General features: G+C 45.3%; 1 protein-coding gene across 1 annotated transcript in view; it reads left to right on the forward strand.

The window, feature by feature from the left end:
• RBM28 (RNA binding motif protein 28) overlaps positions 1–16823 on the forward strand; it is a 59320-nt gene extending 42497 nt beyond the window's left edge. The window contains exons 18-19 of the mRNA XM_073652559.1: positions 13244–13343; positions 14212–16823. Coding sequence (XP_073508660.1) covers positions 13244–13343; positions 14212–14352 — 241 coding nt within the window. The 3' untranslated portion in view covers positions 14353–16823. The remainder of the gene's footprint in view (positions 1–13243; positions 13344–14211) is intronic.
• The last annotated feature ends 758 nt before the right edge of the window (positions 16824–17581 follow it).

Consider the following 17581-nt stretch of genomic DNA (forward strand, 5'->3'; position numbering starts at 1 on the left):
AGGCCGGTTACCAAAACTAATGTCGTTCCATGGGACCTAAACCTGGTTCTGAAAGCGTTAGCTGGGGCACCCTTTGAACCAATAGATTCTGTATCCTGAGATCTATTACCCTCAAAACAGCGCTTCTTGTAGCCCTAACATCTGCTAGGAGGATTGGTGATATTCCGGCTCTGTCCTCTGGCCCTCCCTTCACCCAGGTTCTGGACGACAGAATAATTCTTAGAGCAGATCCAGCATACTTGCCTAAGGTAGCTTCCCGGTTTCATAGACTTCAGGAAGTAATATTACCCTCTTTTTGTCCGAACCCTAGTAATCAGATAGAAGCAGATTTCCATGCTTTAGATGTGAGAAGGTATGTGGTTAGGTACCTTGCTGTCACTCAGCCCTTTAGGAGAGAGAGTTCCCTGTTTATCTCCTATCAGGGGGTTAGGAAGGGGCTTAAGGTCTCTAGATCCACCATAGCTAGAGGCCATTACGCTAGCCTATGTATCCAGCGGAGAAGAAGCACCGCGTGGCCTGAAAGCTCACTCTACCCGGGCGGTGGCAACCTCATGGGCAGAGAGGTCTGGCGTCTCGATGGAGGATATATGTAAGGCAGCTACCTGGTCTTCTTCATCTACCTTCTATTAGCACTATAGACTAGATCTGGGTGCTTCGTCTGACCTCACATTTGGGAGAAGGGTGCTCCAAGCGGTGGTCCCTCCCTAGAATCTTCATCTCTGCAATTCTCTCGTGGTGCTGTCATGGTCGACCGATAAAGAGATTAGTTACTTACCGGTAACGGGATTTCTCGGAGACCATGACAGCACCCTTATATTCCCTCCCTTCACCCCTTTTTGGGAGCACTTCTTATCTGTTTTCATTCTTTATTCTCACACATTGGTGTTGTAAGAAAATGTATATACTGTTTGTTTCATGATTATGTTGCTATGTCTACTAACCGGGAGGGCCGCCCCCTTTTAAGCCTGTAGGTTTCCTGTCCTTGGTGGGCGGATTCCCTCTCTCGTGGTGCTGTCATGGTCTCCGAGAAATCCCGTTACCGGTAAGTAACTAATCTCTTTCTGCACCATTTGCTTGTTGGCACTGCAGAATACAGCCAGGTCCTTTCCATATTACAGCGCTAAAAATCAAGCTATTTAAAACTGTGGTTTGTCTGTCACACGGATTACATAAAATTGCGCTGAAAATACTGCCATTTCTGGCCTCCATTAAAAAAAAAATTTGTTTGTGTGTCAGTGAAGCTATTGACACCAGTTTGCTGTTTAAAATAGTTACCTACCGGCCAGGTATTTAAAACTGGTTTGTCCGTCACACGGATCACATATAAGTTCGCTCCAAATTCAGCTAATTGTAGTGAGCGTGGAAGATATTGTCCTTCATTTAAAATGGGCAAGGGACTGGTAACTGGGACGTGATGGTGATGGTGCATGCAGAGGCCGAGGCCGTGGGCAAGCTGAAATTGTGCCACAACAAACACCCACATCTTCTCACCTGACCTTCCTGTCCCAATTAATAGGGGACCGCAGAACACTACTATTGAACACAGAGCAGTGTGAAAAGGTTATTGGTTGGATTGGTTGGATAACAGATAATGCTTCCAGTCACTTAGCCACCACTACCACCATCCTGTCTTCCACACGGTCAAGTCTCAGTAGCGCGGAGTCTGGACCGCATATTCCTCACCCTGATCCTCCTTCCTCCCACCGTGCCGAGTTCCCAGAGCCAACTGATCACACACTTAGACACTCCGAAGAGCTGTTCACTTTTTCATTTATAGATTCTGGCCTCTCGCCCGGTCCACTTGAAGTGGGGCAAGAGGAGATCACATGTAGCGATGCCCAAATATTTTAGCAGCCACGGTCACACGAAGGCGATGGTGGGAAAGTGTCGCAAGAGGTGGACGATGATGACACAATTGCCAGAAAGTCAGGAGGAGGACCAGGGTGCAGAAGTGGAAGACAAGGTGGTGGATGATATAGTAACTGACCCAACCTGGCAGGAGGACATGCAGAACAAGGAAAGCAGCACACAGGGGGAGGGAGGCAGAGCACCCCAACAGGCAGGAAGAAGACGAGCAACCGTTCCCCGTAACACCAACACGAAGGAAGTTGCCAGTACAACTGTTATGTCTTCCCGAGTCTGGTTGTTTTTTAAACACTCTGCCGATAACCACAAAAAGGCCATTTGCACCACCCGCCAGACCAGCATCAGTAGGGGTGGCAAAACTACCAGCCTGACCACCACCAGCATGATCAAGCACATGGCAGCAAAGCACCTGACTTTGTCGGCCGAACCCCAGGGTCCAGGAAAGGTGTCGGTGGGTGGCACCATTGCTTCTTCCGCTGTTGTGCATTCAAGCCAATCCCCTGTCCATGGTGCATGCGAAGATGCCTCCTGCCCTGCACCTGTCATTGCACACTCTCAAGTAGCAGCATCAGGAAGCACGTCCATGTCCTTGTCCCAGCGCATTGTTCAGTTGTCCATACCCCAGTCCTTGGAACGGAAGCGCAAATACGCAGCCAACGCCGCAAAGGCCACAATACTAAATTCACGCATTTCTCGACTGCTTGCGCTCGAAATTTTGCCTTTTAGGCTCATGGAGACAAGCTTTCCGCAACCTAATGGTGGCCGCCGTTACTCGGTACTCTGTCCCCAGCTGCCACTATTTCTCCCGGTGTGCCATCCCCGCATTACACAAGCACGTGTCCCAAAACATTAGCCGTGCTCTCAACAACGCAGTTACCGGGAAAGGCGGCTCTGAGGCGAGGCGAGCTCACACACGTACCATGCCTGGCCCATGTGCTTAACCTCGTGGTTCAGCGGTTTCTCAAAACCTACCCGGAGCTGCCGGATCTGCCTGTTAAAGTACGCCGCCTGTGTGCCCATTTTAGAAAGTCAGCTACAGCTTCCGCCGCCCTTGCAGTGTTTCAGCAGCGTTTGCTGCTTCCGGCTCACAGACTGGTGTGTGATGTCCCCACACGTTGGAACTCTACACTGGAGATGTTGGGAAGGATTTGTGAGCAGAAGAGGGCAGTTGTTGAGTACCAGCATCAACAAGGCCGTCGGTATTCAGTTCAGACTCCACACATAAGACCTCAAAAGTGGACATGGATGTCAGACATATGTACCATCCTGCGAAACTTTGAGGACTCCACCAAGATGGTGAGCGGCGATGACTCCATAATTGGCGTCACCATCCCGCTTCTCTGTCTTCTGAAACGCTCTCTGCTCACAATCAAAGAGGATGCATTGCAGGCGGAGCACGATGAGATGGAGCGAGGAACCATACAGGGTGATTACACACAGCCCAGCCTTATCTCATCGCAACATGGATTGGGTGGCAATGTGGAGGAGGAGAAGGAAGAACAGGAGCTAGTTTCATGCGCAATAGATGGTACTACCTGCACAACTGTCTGTTCAGAGAGGAGGAGGAGGAGAGCATGGTCACTCGTCCTCTTGGTGAGGACACGGAAGTCTTGCCTGTTAGTAGTCTGGCACGCATGGCTGAGTTTATTTTACGCTGCCTTTCCCATGACCCTCGCATTCTCAAAATTTTGGGTGACTTTTCTACACACTGTACAAGGAGAACTTTATGTCTTATTCCAGAGGCGAACAGGTCTACAAAAATGGGGCAGTACCAGAAGGCCCTTGTTGCAGAACTAATAAAAAAAAAAAATTCCCATCTGAAAAGCTGGCGGCAGAGGTCATAGTTCGTTGGACAACCAAGGACTACAGGCGAGAGAGAGAGAGAGAGAGACAACTCCAATCCAGCAGAGGCAGGGTAACACTGTCAAAGTTCTGGGAGAATTTTCTCAGCCCCTCCCATCGCACAGGCCCTGAGGCACGGGGTACTCTCACAAGGAGTGCAAAGTTTGGAAAGATGCTGAGGGAGTACCTTGCCGACCGTACCAACATCCTCTGATTCCTCTGTGCCTTATAATTATTGGGTATCCAAGCTGGATACGTGGAATGAACTGTCTCTCTACGCCTTGGAGGTCCTGGCCTGCCCTGCCGCCAGCGTTTTATCAGAGCGGGGTTTTGGTGCCGCTGGTGGAATTATAACTGATAAGCGCATCCGCCTGTCAACTGAAAATGCTGACAGGCTGACTCTTATAAAAATGAACACGGGCAGGATTGGGACAGACTTCTCAACACCACCAAATGATAGTAGCGTAACAAACTCAAATCCAGTGTCCTTTTTTTGGGAGGTGTATTCCCATGCACCTCTTCACACCCACACATGGGTATACGCTTCCTGATTTTGGCTATTTGCTCTTGTCCTTCTCCTCATCCTCATCCTCCACCACCATATCACCAGGGTGACCGTGGTCCGTGATTCAACACCCACATAATTTTTTTAAATGGTCTTTATGATGTCCTTAAATTTTTTTTTTTTTATACAGTATGTTCATGTATACCCCCCCAGGGGTAAATGTTTGTCAGCCCATACACTTTAGTTAGTATGCATTACAAGTATAGGAGACCAGCTCCTTTCTAATGGGAACATTTCTAATGGCATTGGAGTGCCTCCCAATTTTTGGCAGCTTTTGCATTCACTGCATAGGCAAATACTATGGGAGACCCACTTCCTAATAATGGGAACATTCTTTTTAGGAGGCTCTCCGACCTCTACGTCTCTTGCAAGGGGCATTGGAGTTCCTCCAAATTTTTGGCACCCATTGCTTCACTGCATAGCCAACAGTATGGGAGACCCTCTCCTTTCTAATGGGAATTTGTCATTACTTTGGCCCTGCTCTGTGTCTTTTAAATTCTTAGTGGGGTTTTTCCCAAATTTTGGCAGCCCTTGCAGTCACAGCATGGGCATTACCACTATAGGAGACCCTCTCCTTTATAATGGGAACATTTATTTTACTGAGACCCTCCTCTGTCTCTTCAAAGGGGTATTGGGTTGCGTCCAAATTTTTGGCATTCCTTGCAGTCACTGCATACGCAGTAACAGTATAGGAGACCCACTCGTTAATAATAATGGAAACAACAAAGCATAGCCGGCTAATGGCTCTCTAACAATAGCGAGGGCTGCCTGATGGCCTTATAAAAATAGTCTTTGTGATTTTTCAGAGTCCCTCCATCATAAATGAAACAGGATGTGTCTGATAATGTGTCACACACCACATGGCCAGATAAGGTTGTAAAATGTTAAAATGACATTTCCCAGTGAATGCATTTGTCTTAAAAAATAACTTAAAAAAACAAAAAACAAAACACAGTAGGATCTTTTTTTAGTATAAAAAAACAGAGTTGCCAATGTAACCTCAATGTAATCATTGTTCAGCTCCTGCACCACCTCCATCTCTGAAATGACCACATCAGTCACAAGCTGAAAGCACTGCCTTGGCCAAGCGGCAACAGGCTGTACTGAAGATAATATGCTTAATACTTAGGTGACAAACCACCCAGCGCTGCAGAGTTGTTGAAAGCTGTAACACAGCAGCCTGATCTGTGGCTCTCACCACTGAACATACAGCCAGGCATGGTTGTGTGACAATGGGCAGAACCCGGTGACTGAGAAATGACAGCCAGAATAGATACGGTTTCCCTCTATGCCAGTCCTTTCGCCGAGCTAAAGAATATGGCTGTGGTGAAATACAGCTCACTGAGAAGCTGTTTCAGATTGAAAAACATTCGGCCCACCAGAGGATTTGATTCTGAGGGCTCACCTTTCTCCCCCGCTCGAGCCCCATAGCAGCTGCAAAGTTAGCGCTATCATGAACTCTCCTGATGTAGAAGCCGGGGCCCACCGGAGGATTCTCTGGTGGGACCGTCCAACCCTGCCAAGAAACAGTCCTGCCTAAGAAAAGTGTGTGGGAAGGTTTCCGGACACTCTATGGCTGCTTTTTTACTGAGGTGGATACCCCCGCAAACATGGGGAGAACATACATCCTTGCAGATGTTGTCCTTGCTGGGTTTTGAACCCAGGATCCCAGCGCTGCAAGGCTTCAGTGCTAACCACTGATCCAATGTGCTGCCGTTCACCCTCTGCAAGTTTCTCCAGCCTGTTAGATATCACTTACTGCCACTCTATCTTCAGCTCCTTTGTGAGAAACTAATGTATTTGGGCAGCCACTCAGTCTACCAAATATAATTTCTGAGAAGGAAATTGGGGACTGCTTTGCTACTGGTACTGGGGGCAGTGCTAATACCATGGCATTGTACCATAGTTTACTGGAAATATTCCAGGCTGGTAGGAGGCAAGCAGATTACCACAGAAAAGTATCAGCAGTAATGTTCCGGGACCTGCGCCTGTAGAAGGTGGAGACAATACCGGGACAAATAGTGGTGGCTGGGGACCGAGTATGAACACCCGGCCGGCCACCGGCATGAGGTTGTGAAAAGCTTCCGCCACATTTCAAGTGCAAGCAGCTTTAGAGGACTTCCTGGGAGAAATGACAGCTGGAGTAGATACGGTTTAAAAAAAGTCAGTCCTTTCACCGAGCTAAAAAATATGGCTGTGGTGAAATACAACTCACCGACAAGCTGTGTACTGGCTCCGTACCCTCCCTGGCCACATTCACTTGACCACGTGTTTGTGGTAGGCTTTCCTTCCCAGCAAGTTCACTGGGGAGGGCATGGGTAATGATGTAGGACCCGTGCTTGTGGAAGGCGGAGACGACACCGGGACAAATAGTTGCGGCTGGGGACCGAGTGTGGATACCCGGTATCCGCCACCATAAGGTTGCAGACAGCTTCCGCCTCCACGAGCGTAAAAGGCCACATTTCAAGTGCAAGCAGCTGTCAAAAATTTGGCAGTATAGTATTGCAGCCGGTGGGTGGCTGGCTGCCTGCATACTTGCGCTTGCATTCCAAGGAATGGGGTAGGGACAACTGAACGCTGCACTGGGACAAGGACGTGGACGGTGATTGTTGCAACTCTGCAACAACAGGTGCATGGCGGGAGGAATCTTCGCATTCGCCAATGCTCACTTATGATGGGCACACTTTTAGGCAGTGACCTGGAAGTCAGAGATGCTTCCAGAGGTCTTCCCCATGCTGTTCCCATGTCTTTTCAGCACTGTATGCATGTGTCTGATGATGTGTCACACACCACATGGCCAGATAAGGTTGTAAAATGTTAAAATGACATTTCCCAGTGAATGCATTTGTCTTGGTTGAAAGCAATGCAAAAGTGCAAAAACGCAACAAAAACGCTACGTATGAACATAGCCCAAGGTGTGGAGGAGCATTTTTGTTTTTGGTTATTTATTTTGCCTTATATACAAGTCATTACCCTGGAAAGGATGTTCCTTAACATATTTCCCAGGAAAATCCATTTTGGTTTCGTTTTATTGTGAGTCCGTAAAAGTGGCGTAATACCTCTGACAACGTTGTTGACAGCGGTGACCTGGGAGTCAGAAATGCTTCCAGGGGTCTTCCACATGCTGTTCCCATGTCATTTGAGCACTGTTCCCATCGATTTTGGGTAATTTTTAGGCACTCTACAGACTGCTGGGGGGAGCCGCCTGAAAATGCTCAAGTTTCCCATAGACTTACATTGGTCTTGTTGCTCGGGTCGAGCACCCGAGTATTCCAATGTGCTCGACCCGAGCAACGAGCACCCGAGCATTTTAGTGCCCGCCCATCACTATTGATCATCATCCCCATCTTGTAATGAATGTCCTATATTCTGTCACTTTTTACTTACACACAAATTCCTTCTCACCTGACCTTCCTCCCTCGGCCATTTCAAGTACTGAAACATAGGAAAGGAAATTCCAAATGGAATGAAATAATGAAGAAAAAGAAAATAAAAACATTTCTGCCATTCTTTTTCTAGCTTGGTTATTACAGCATTCATTGTGCAGTAGAAATGACCTGGCAACATGATTCTCCAGGTCTGTACAATCACAACAATGCCAAATGTGTATTTTCCCCCCTGTATTTTAGTAGTTAAAAAATTCAGAACATCGTTTATTTTCTTAGACTTTTTTTCTCTCTTGATTTAGCTGTCAATCTGATGATTTTATTAATAAGATTTGGGGTACATACATTTTAACTCTTTATCCCAATGGCACAGGTGGGAAAAAAAAGCAGCCTGGGCTGTATCTGGCTTTCATCAGGAGGCAGACACTAATTAGTTTGCACCCGCCAGTGATACCCCTCATGTAGGCACTGAGCTAATCTTAGTTTAGTATTTGCAGGAGGCATATATACCGCAGGTATGTACATCTGCTCCATTTTACCTCTTTCTCTTTTTTAGGTTGGCAATACAAGGCTGAATAATCACCCTTTTACCCCACATGAGGAGGGAAGATCAGCAAGGCTTTAACAAGCCCTACCTGCAGACGAAATAACTCTGCCTTAGCCCGCCAGCAATAGTGACTCCCAGTCCTCCATGCTTTCCACTGGCGTTACATTTCTGGCCAAAGAGAAACTAAGGCTATGTTCACATGTTGCGTCTTTGCAGCGTATTTTTTAGCAGCCAAAACCTGCTGTGCTGGCAGTGAAAACACTGCGTTCAAAACTCCCATTTTTCACATGTGCAACAAAACTGCTTAGTTGCGTTTTTGCATTTTTTCATTACCTTCTATGGGTGAAAAACCACTGAAAAAATGCTGAAAGGATTGACATGCTGCAGATATAAAAAAAACAATTATACCGATCTAGTCCCACATATAAGTACAGGTCACAGCAGCATATCTTACAGACCCGAACAAGAGAAGCCTGACTAAAGGCCCCGTCACACTAAGCGACGCTACAGCGATCCCGACAACTATACGACCTGACAGGGATCGCTGCTGCGTCACTATGTGGTCGCTGGTGAGATGTCAAACAGTCAGATCTTCCCAATGATGCGGTGACCCGTAGCGACCTGTATAACGATGCACGCCTATGTGTTTGTGTCTGAGTCGTCAACAAGGTCGTTGGTAAGGTGTCAAACACACCGATGCATGCTACCCAGCGGGGCCTCAACGATCAAAGAAATGTCCAGGCCATTTTGACACGACCAGCGATCTCACAGCAGGGGCCTGGTCGCTGCTAAGTGTCACACGTAAAGAGATCGCTACTGAGGTCGCTGTTGTGTCACAAAACTTGTGACTCGGCAGCGATCTCGCTTAGTGTGACTGGAGCTTAAGACCATGTATAAATGCAACAGTGAACAACTTTATTGACAAATAGATAAAAGCATATAAAAAGTATCAGACAAAAGGAAAAATGGACAGGATGGTTAGATGCCCCAAGAGATTGCACAATGTATGCATGCATGAAGGAATGATAAGTAAGTAGATTAAGTATGTATAAATAAAAAGGTGCAATAGTCAAAGGTGAATGATGCCAGTAATACTAATAATCCAGCCATAATAAATAAGCATAAATGAAGATAGTAATGCTATACATCCAACATATATAAAGTAGTGACTGGAAGCACACACATCAGAGAAAATCTCTCAAAATATAATTTAATTTATACAATGTTACAGCATGGTCAAATGCATGGCACCAACCAAAGTAAAGGTTGACTCGCAGTGTCCGGCCAACCTAACATTAGTTTCACACAGCATACTTCATCAAGAGATTTTCATCTCCTGACTAGGTGCAAATCCCAGGGGGTGGACCCACTCTTCATGCCAAAATTCTGTGTCCTCACTAGTGTCCTCACTAGTTCTGAGATCACATGTGCCTTCTCTTTCTGAGAATGTCCATTTTCTCCAGACTGCTAAACTGGAAGCAAGCCTCCTTTCTCTTCTAGTTCCAAGAAGTCTGTCATCTCTGTGGACCCTTGTAATTTCGTTTGACTGTAGGCTCTGCAATTGGTGGTTTCCATGTTTGAATAGTGTTCCCAGCATTTCCTGTCTGCAGCTGCTAGACTTGAATAGCTACTTGAATCTAGGTGTGCCACCATGTCAGAATCCTGGGGCAAGTGTTACTGTCAGGAAACAGTAGAAGTATGCCATTTTGCATACTCCCACTGTAGTCTTAGATTTCCATGCGATCAGTCAGAACCTCATGCAGCCCCCACCGCTCAGCCCCTGCTGGGTCTCAAAGCAGAGTGGGCACTCTCTATAGCATCAGAACTGACACCTCATTCAGACATCTAGACCCATTGGGAACATTCTGGGTTGTTTAACTGCACAGACTCAGCCAGGCCAGGTCCCTCAGATGTTGAAAAAAACCTCTACTGCAGGGGAACCCTTTTGAAATATTGTAAATGGCTAAGGTCCAAACACTGCAGCTAACTGTCACCATCCCCTACCTCTTCACCCTCCCCTACACCCAAGGCACAATGCTCCATGTTTCATCCATAGTCAAGGACCTCTCTGAAGGAGAGATTACCTAGTCAGTCTCGGACTTGGATTAGGTCTCCAAGCTCATTCATAGTCTACAGGCTTATAACCAGGGCTGTGGAGTCTGACTTGTATAAAATGGACCGACTCCTAAAATATATATAATAAATTGGGTACAGTAATTCAATGCAGTTCGTGTGGAATATTTTGTCATAAGAATTTGGGAAAGTTATGAAATGTTCTATAAATCTGTCCTATTCCTGATCTAAGGGTGTAGACTTTTAGCTGAGATGAATCTGTGCTACAGTAAATTGATCACTTAAACATGAGCCATGTATGAGGGAGTTGTGGAGTCTGAGTCGGTGTCATGGAAATTTAGGAGTCGGAGGTTTGGCTTACAGACTCCACAGCCCTGGTTTGAAGTGCCATTGTTTGTTTATTTATATCCAGTTTTGATACTAGACCCCTGTTAACATGCCAGGTTTTTGTCACTTAAACATGAGCCATGTATGAGGCAGTTGGAGTCGGTGTCATGGAAATTGAGGAGTTTGAGTCGGAGGTTTGGCTTACCGACTCCACAGCCCTGCTTATAACTAATATCAAGCAGACTGTGGCTGTCATTGACAATGACTACACTTCCTTCTAGGAGACCATATCTTTACAGCGCCCTGACTAAATAAAAAAAAAAATGTTCCCCTTACATCCAGACTTTAAGAATGAACTCTCCAAAGTATTGTGCTGACAGTTTTTTTTCACCAAACCTAAACATTTAGATGTCATGTATCCCCCCTATCCAGAGGATGCACTGAAAAGATGGTCTTCCTCTTTTGTTGTCGACTCTCCAATTTTCCATCTGTCAAAGCACAGATGCAGCTCTATTCAAAGACCTGCTAGACTGCAAAATCAAGTTGTTTGAAAAATCTTCCTTTAGAAGCTGCTCGTTTTGGTTCTCACCTCTTGCCAGGTTGGTAAGGCTAGCACCATCTTGGCCAAACTGCTACAAGACTGTAATCTTGTCTGGCTTTTTCCCTCTGGAGATCTGTTGCATGAGACCTGCTAAATCCCTAAAAGGGCAGACATATATATTTGAGGTGACCTTTACACTTCTTTTCTCTTTGGCCACTCTTTGGTTCTCTTTTTACTTTTTTGTAGCGATCCTCTACATCCAATGCCTCATATGCTGTGGCAAAAAAAAGGCTCTAACGGCCTTTACCATAACAGATTCTGGCCTGTTTGGTGAACAGTTGGATAAAACCACCTCGGAAGCGTCCGGTGGAAAGAGTACCCATCTCTGCCAGAACAAGCACAGCTGTTCCATCCCTCAGAAGAGATTCAGGACTTTTTTTTTTTTTGCTTCTTTTTTCGCTTTTCCAACAACATTGCTTTTGTAAGAATTGGGAAACGCAAAACCACCAAAAAGCCCTCTTTTTAGCCATTCAACTTCTGGCTTCACTGCAAACATATCTCAGAATCCTCAACCAAGCCTTCCTCGGCATGAAGGGCGGTTCTCCCAGAGCCAGAATAGGGTGGAAGCATGACTGTCTGGTTCTCCCACGTTCAAGATTCCTGGATATGAATCTGTTTCTATGGGCTACAAAATGTAACTGTCTTTTAGGTCCACCAAACTATTTTTCTCATTACCCCTCAGAACGTCTGTCCTTAGCACACTTTTTGTGTGTAATCCAGACTCTTAGAACAATGGGTGATCATGTCCGCTCCTCATTTGGAATGTTACCACAGTTTTTATTCAAATACTTTTGTGATCCCCATGAAGGATGGCTCAGTTCACCCTGTTCAGAACTTCGGCTCAACCTTTATGTGAAGATTGGATTCCCTTGGGACAGCTAATGTTACCTATAGAAATCAATGATGCATTCCTTCACATCCTTATCTGACTCATCAGCATTTCCTTTGTTTTGCTGTTGGATCTATCCACTTCCAACTAGTGGCCTTCCCTTGATCTGGCACTACTCCACAGATGTTCAAAAAGGTCTTGGTCTTTGTGTTGGTCATTCTTCACTCCAATACCATATCTTGATGATAACGTGATAAAACCCTGCCTGAGTATCGGCTCTCTTAGGTCAGACCTTGGTCCTCTCTGTATCATTTGTGTCTGCTTACATCCAAGTCGACTGTTCAAACTTTTGTTCAGGCAGAGGCCCAAGTATTTCCTATTTCCTCCTTATCTTCCTTTCTCACCCTGGAACCTCAATTTAGTTCTTAATATACTGTAGGAATCTCCTTTTGATGAGCCGATTAGCTCAGTGGCTATAGCAGTGATGTGCACTGTGGTAGTCATCACTGCAACCAGTAAACCATCAACGGAGCAGCGGCAGAGAGCTGGCGTTGGACCAGGGGAGGGTGAGTAACAGCTGGGTTTGTTTTATTCACATTCAAGCCTCTGCTAAGGTAAATGTTTATCCTGGAAAACCCCCTTGAAAGGAAACAGATGGTGCAGAAGCCTGCCAAACTTTCATGGAAATCTGATTACATCTAGCCATTGTTATTGTTATTCGCATTCTCATATGTATTGGAAATTCTCTATCGTATGTAAAGGTGCAGTGTATGAAAACATGGACTATTTTTGTGCAGTAGTTCTATGTTTTATTGGAGTTGTATCTGAAGGTATTTCACCCTGTGGCCTGTATGTCATTGCCTTCAGCTATAGCAAGGGAAATGGCACGGTCTCTCGAACCGCAAAGCACTTTTTTGGGGTGAGGCTCCGCAGAAAGGGTGGAGATGTGTGGCTGAACAAATTTACTACAATTCACACCAGAAAGTAGTGCGAAATCTACGCCAGCTGATAACTTCTGGCAAACGTACAGGAAGAGATGTGCCTGATGTGCCTCCAGCATGTTTTTTTAAAACTGGTCTTAATTGATGTCCGCCAAAGTGTTTAATACGGAATTATTTTATACTTTACATGTGCAGTAATGTCATTAAACCTGCCTGTAACTGATGTTGAAAGCTTTACTGATTGCTGAACATTTCTCTTTTTCCAGAGCACGTGACAAGGGGAAAGTTCAACACTTGCCACCAAAAAAACCCAAAGCCCAGGTGCAGAGCCGAAAGCAGCAAAGGGTGGTATCAACTGGAAACCGGGTATGTCTTTAGTCGTAGTGCTGGCTATTACAGCATGCAAAGATTAGTGTCTTTACATTCCATAATAACCATAGTTTAACATTCTGGCCATGCATTATGTAAAACTCCAACTTAAAGCCAAAAATATATACTAGAATCTAAAAGTGGTGGAAAACCGCTTTAATCTACCAATAGTGATGGGGTGCTGGCATGCTTGAAGGAAATCTGTCAGCAGGTTTTTGCTATGTAATCTGAGGGCACCATGAGGTAGGGGCTGAGACACTGATTTCAGCGATGTGTCACTTATTAGGCTGTGTGCTGTTTCAATATAATCCATGCTTTATGAGCAGGAGATTATCACTACCTGGACTAGCTGCCCGCATGCATCCTGGTCAATCCACGCCCACACCACTGATTCACCGCTTACTGTCAATATGTAATTTATATAGCCCACACCACTGATTAGCGGCTTTCTGAGTCAGCTTTGAGAAAAACCTGGGAAAAAAATTCCAAGCATGGCGAAATTGCAAAAAAAAAAAATGCAATTTCACACTTTTTTTTTAAATTTTTTTTTGTACTTTCACTAAATGCTAAAACTAACCTGCCATTATGATTGTACAGGTCATTACGAGTTTGTAGATACCAAACATGTATAGGTTCTTTTTTTAAGTGGTTAACCCCCCCCAAAAAAAAAGAAAAGAAATAAAAAATTGCCATTTTCCGAGACCCATGACATGTCCATTTTTACTGGTCAATTTGATGGGGAGGGAGGAAGCCTAAGGAATTGCTGATGGGAACAAGTAGGGGGGATCTAGGAGCATTGACATTTTAGCATTGTAAAAGATGGAAGCTCTTTATACTTGTATCTAAAATATCGTCCCTATTCCAGGAACCTTCAAAGAAGAAAAGGCCACAAAGAAACCAAGAAGAGACTCGCTTCAACCAGCTGGTGGAACAGTACAAGCGGAAGATCCTGGGAAAGCCCAATAGTGCTGTACCTGTTAAGAAAAGCAAATGGTTTGAGGACTGAGTCTGGCTGCCAAGGGACAATCACATCTGTACCGTGTTGTCCTCCATCTACGCAGAGTTTGATTAAAAGACTTCAAAAGAGCATATACAGCTAAGTAACAACAGACACAGGCAGTCTGATCTTCCTGGTGAGATTTGCCTTCTGTCAGACAGCAGATGTACTGAATATGCTACAGACTGGTGGGTCCTATCTTCTGAGGCACCCAACCAATGTCAGGACTGGAAGACGAAGCTCCTTGTATTATATATATATATGATATGTCTGTATTTTCTGTCAACTACAGTGCCGAGGCTTTGTATGTACATCTGCTTTAGGATTCATGGCAGTCTTACCTCCACCAGTCTGACTTTGATGATATTCACACTGTATTTGTTGTAATAGACTGTCTCCAACCTGTACAAATCTTAAGCTTTGTGAAGTATTTTTTTACTGCAGTGTATAAAGAGCATTTTATTTGTTTTTATATAGTTATTAATAAGAGTGGTGTATTGAAACTTTTGAGCTGTGCTTTTTGCATATCTGCAAATCACGGACCATGTGCTCGGACTGGTCACAAGTCTCCTAACCGAAGTCAACAGCCTTATACACTGCTCAAAAAAATAAAGGGAACACTCAAATAACACATCCTAGATCTGAATGAATGAAATATTCTCATTGAATACTTTGTTCTGTACAAAGTTGAATGTGCTGACAACAAAATCACATAAAAATCATCAATGGAAATCAAATTTATTAACCAATGGAGGCCTGGATTTGGAGTCACCCCCAAAATGAAAGTGGAAAAACACACTACAGGCTGATCCAACTTTGATGTAATGTCCTTTAAAACAAGTCAAAATGAGGCTTAGTATTGTGTGTGGCCTCCACTTGTCTGTATAACCTCCCTACAACGCCTGGGCATGCTCCTGATGAGGTTGCGGATGGTCTCCTGTGGGATCTCCTCCCAGACCTGGACTAAAGCATCAGCCAACTCCTGGAGAGTCTGTGGTGCAACATGTTGGTGGATGGAGCGAGACATGATGTCCTAGATGTGCTCAATTGGATTCAGATCTGGGGAACAGGCGGGCCAGTCCATAGCTTCAATGCCTTCATCTTGCAGGAACTGCTGACACACTCCAGCCACATGAGGTCTGGCATTGTCCTGCATTAGGAGGAACCCAGGGCCAATCGCACCAGCATGTGGTCTCACAATGGGTCTGAGGATTTCATCTCGGTACCTAAAGGCAGTCAGGCTACTTCTGGCGAGCACATGGAGGGCTTGTGCGGCCCTCCAAAGAAATGCCACCCCACACAATTACTGACCCACTGCCAAACTGGTCATGCTGAAAGATATTTCAGGCAGCAGATCGCTCTCCACAGCGTCTCCAAACTGTCACATCTGTCACGTGCTCAGTGTGAACCTGCTTTCATCTGTGAAGAGCACAGGGCGCCAATGTGGAATCTGCCAATCTTGGTGTTTAGCAAATGCCAATCACCCTGCAAGGTGTTGGGTTGTAAGCTCAACACCCAATCCTATTGTTCTGTGGCAAATGGCACGCGTCCTGCACGGTGTTGGGCTGTGAGCACAGCCCCCATCTGTGAACGTCGGGCCCTCATACCACCCTCATGGAGTCAGTTTCTAACCGTTTGTGCAGACACATGCTCATTTGTGGCCTGCTGGAGGTCATTTTGCAGGGCTCTGTCAGTGCTCCTCCTGTTCCTCCTTGCACAAAGGCGGAGGTAGCGGTCCTGCTGCTGGGTTGTTGCCCTCCTACGGCCCCCTCCACGTCTCCTGATGTACTGGCCTGTCTCCTGGTAGCGCCTCCAGCCTCTGGACACTACGCTGACAGACACAGCAAACCTTCTTGCCACAGCTCGCATTGATGTGCCATCCTGGATGAGCTGCACTACCTGAGCAACTTCTGTGGGTTGTAGAGTCCGTCTCATGCTACCACGAGTGTGAAAGCACAACCAACATTCAAAAGTGACGAAAACATCAGCCAGAAAGCATTGGTACTGAGATGTGGTCTGTGGTCCCCACCTGCAGAACCACTCCTTTATTGAGGGTGTCTTGATAATTGCCAATAATTTCCATCTATTGTCTATTCCATTTGCACAACAGCATGTGAAATTGATTGTCAATCAGTGTTGCTTCCTATGTGGATAGTTTGATTTCACAGAAGTTTGACTTACTTGAAGTTATATTCTGTTGTTTAAGTGTTCCCTTTATTATTTTGAGCAGTGTATATGCCTGAAGCTGTTGAGTTTGGGTCAGGAGATCCTTGGTCTGTACTTGGACCATGATTTATGGATGTGTGAAACAGCCTAATATGTCATGTGTGTCCAATATATAGAAAGCAATTAGCCATTTCAGATGCTTGGCATTGGAATAATACCCATCAAACCACTTGTTTTTCCTGTGCTCTTTTATTTAATTGTTTCTATCTTTTTCCTTCCTTTACTAGAACAGTTAAATAAAATATTTAATAAAATATGGTGCTGCATCTTTTTCTCCATTCCTTTGTAAAATTAAACCTGGTATCATCATATATCATATATATAATATATTATATTGTCCTGGTGCAATAAATATGTTGTCTGTATAAAAACCATAAGGCACCGATTCTTCAGTCAGTTGCTCAACAGAATTCTGGCGTAAAAATGTTTGAAATGTTGTAAAACAGCAAAAAATTTAGACTGGTATAAAATTTTAGCACAATTAGACCTGGAAACCTTTGATTCATGATCAGGTCTGGTGCTTAATAAGCTGTTCCTGGCCTGTTGGAAAGGCGGAAGTAGGTGTCTGATTTGAAGCATAGTGTATCTGTCACACTGGAGCAAGGAAATGCCTGGCGTACAGGGAAAGAAGGTATAGGGTGCCCTGATGATGGGCTAAGGGGAGAGGGGAGACCCCTAAACACTCACCTGAAACTGCACCCTGCGCTCCCTATTTTCCCTGGACTGGTCCTCCCATCCCCCATGCGCGATCACGTACCTAAGCCCTGGCTGGCCCTGAGCTAGCCCTAACTAGTAACTAGTAAGTAGGTCAGCAAGACCCTAATCTCGCTACTAAGTAAGGAAACAGGGAGAAATCAAACAACAAATGGCACCCTACAGCTTAAACTGGAACAACTTCTCCAAGGAGGTCAGTGTAGGAAACTTATAACTTGCACAGGAGTAAGTTTTAAATAATGGAAGGGAGTGGCAGCGGGTGAGATTAGACCATATGGAATCCCAGCAGGATCAAAAA

The sequence above is a fragment of the Phyllobates terribilis genome, unplaced genomic scaffold (genome assembly GCF_046119375.1).
Source record: "Phyllobates terribilis strain yellow unplaced genomic scaffold, ASM4611937v1 Scaffold_11__3_contigs__length_659146591, whole genome shotgun sequence".
In the NCBI taxonomy this organism is placed as follows: Eukaryota; Metazoa; Chordata; class Amphibia; order Anura; family Dendrobatidae; genus Phyllobates; species Phyllobates terribilis.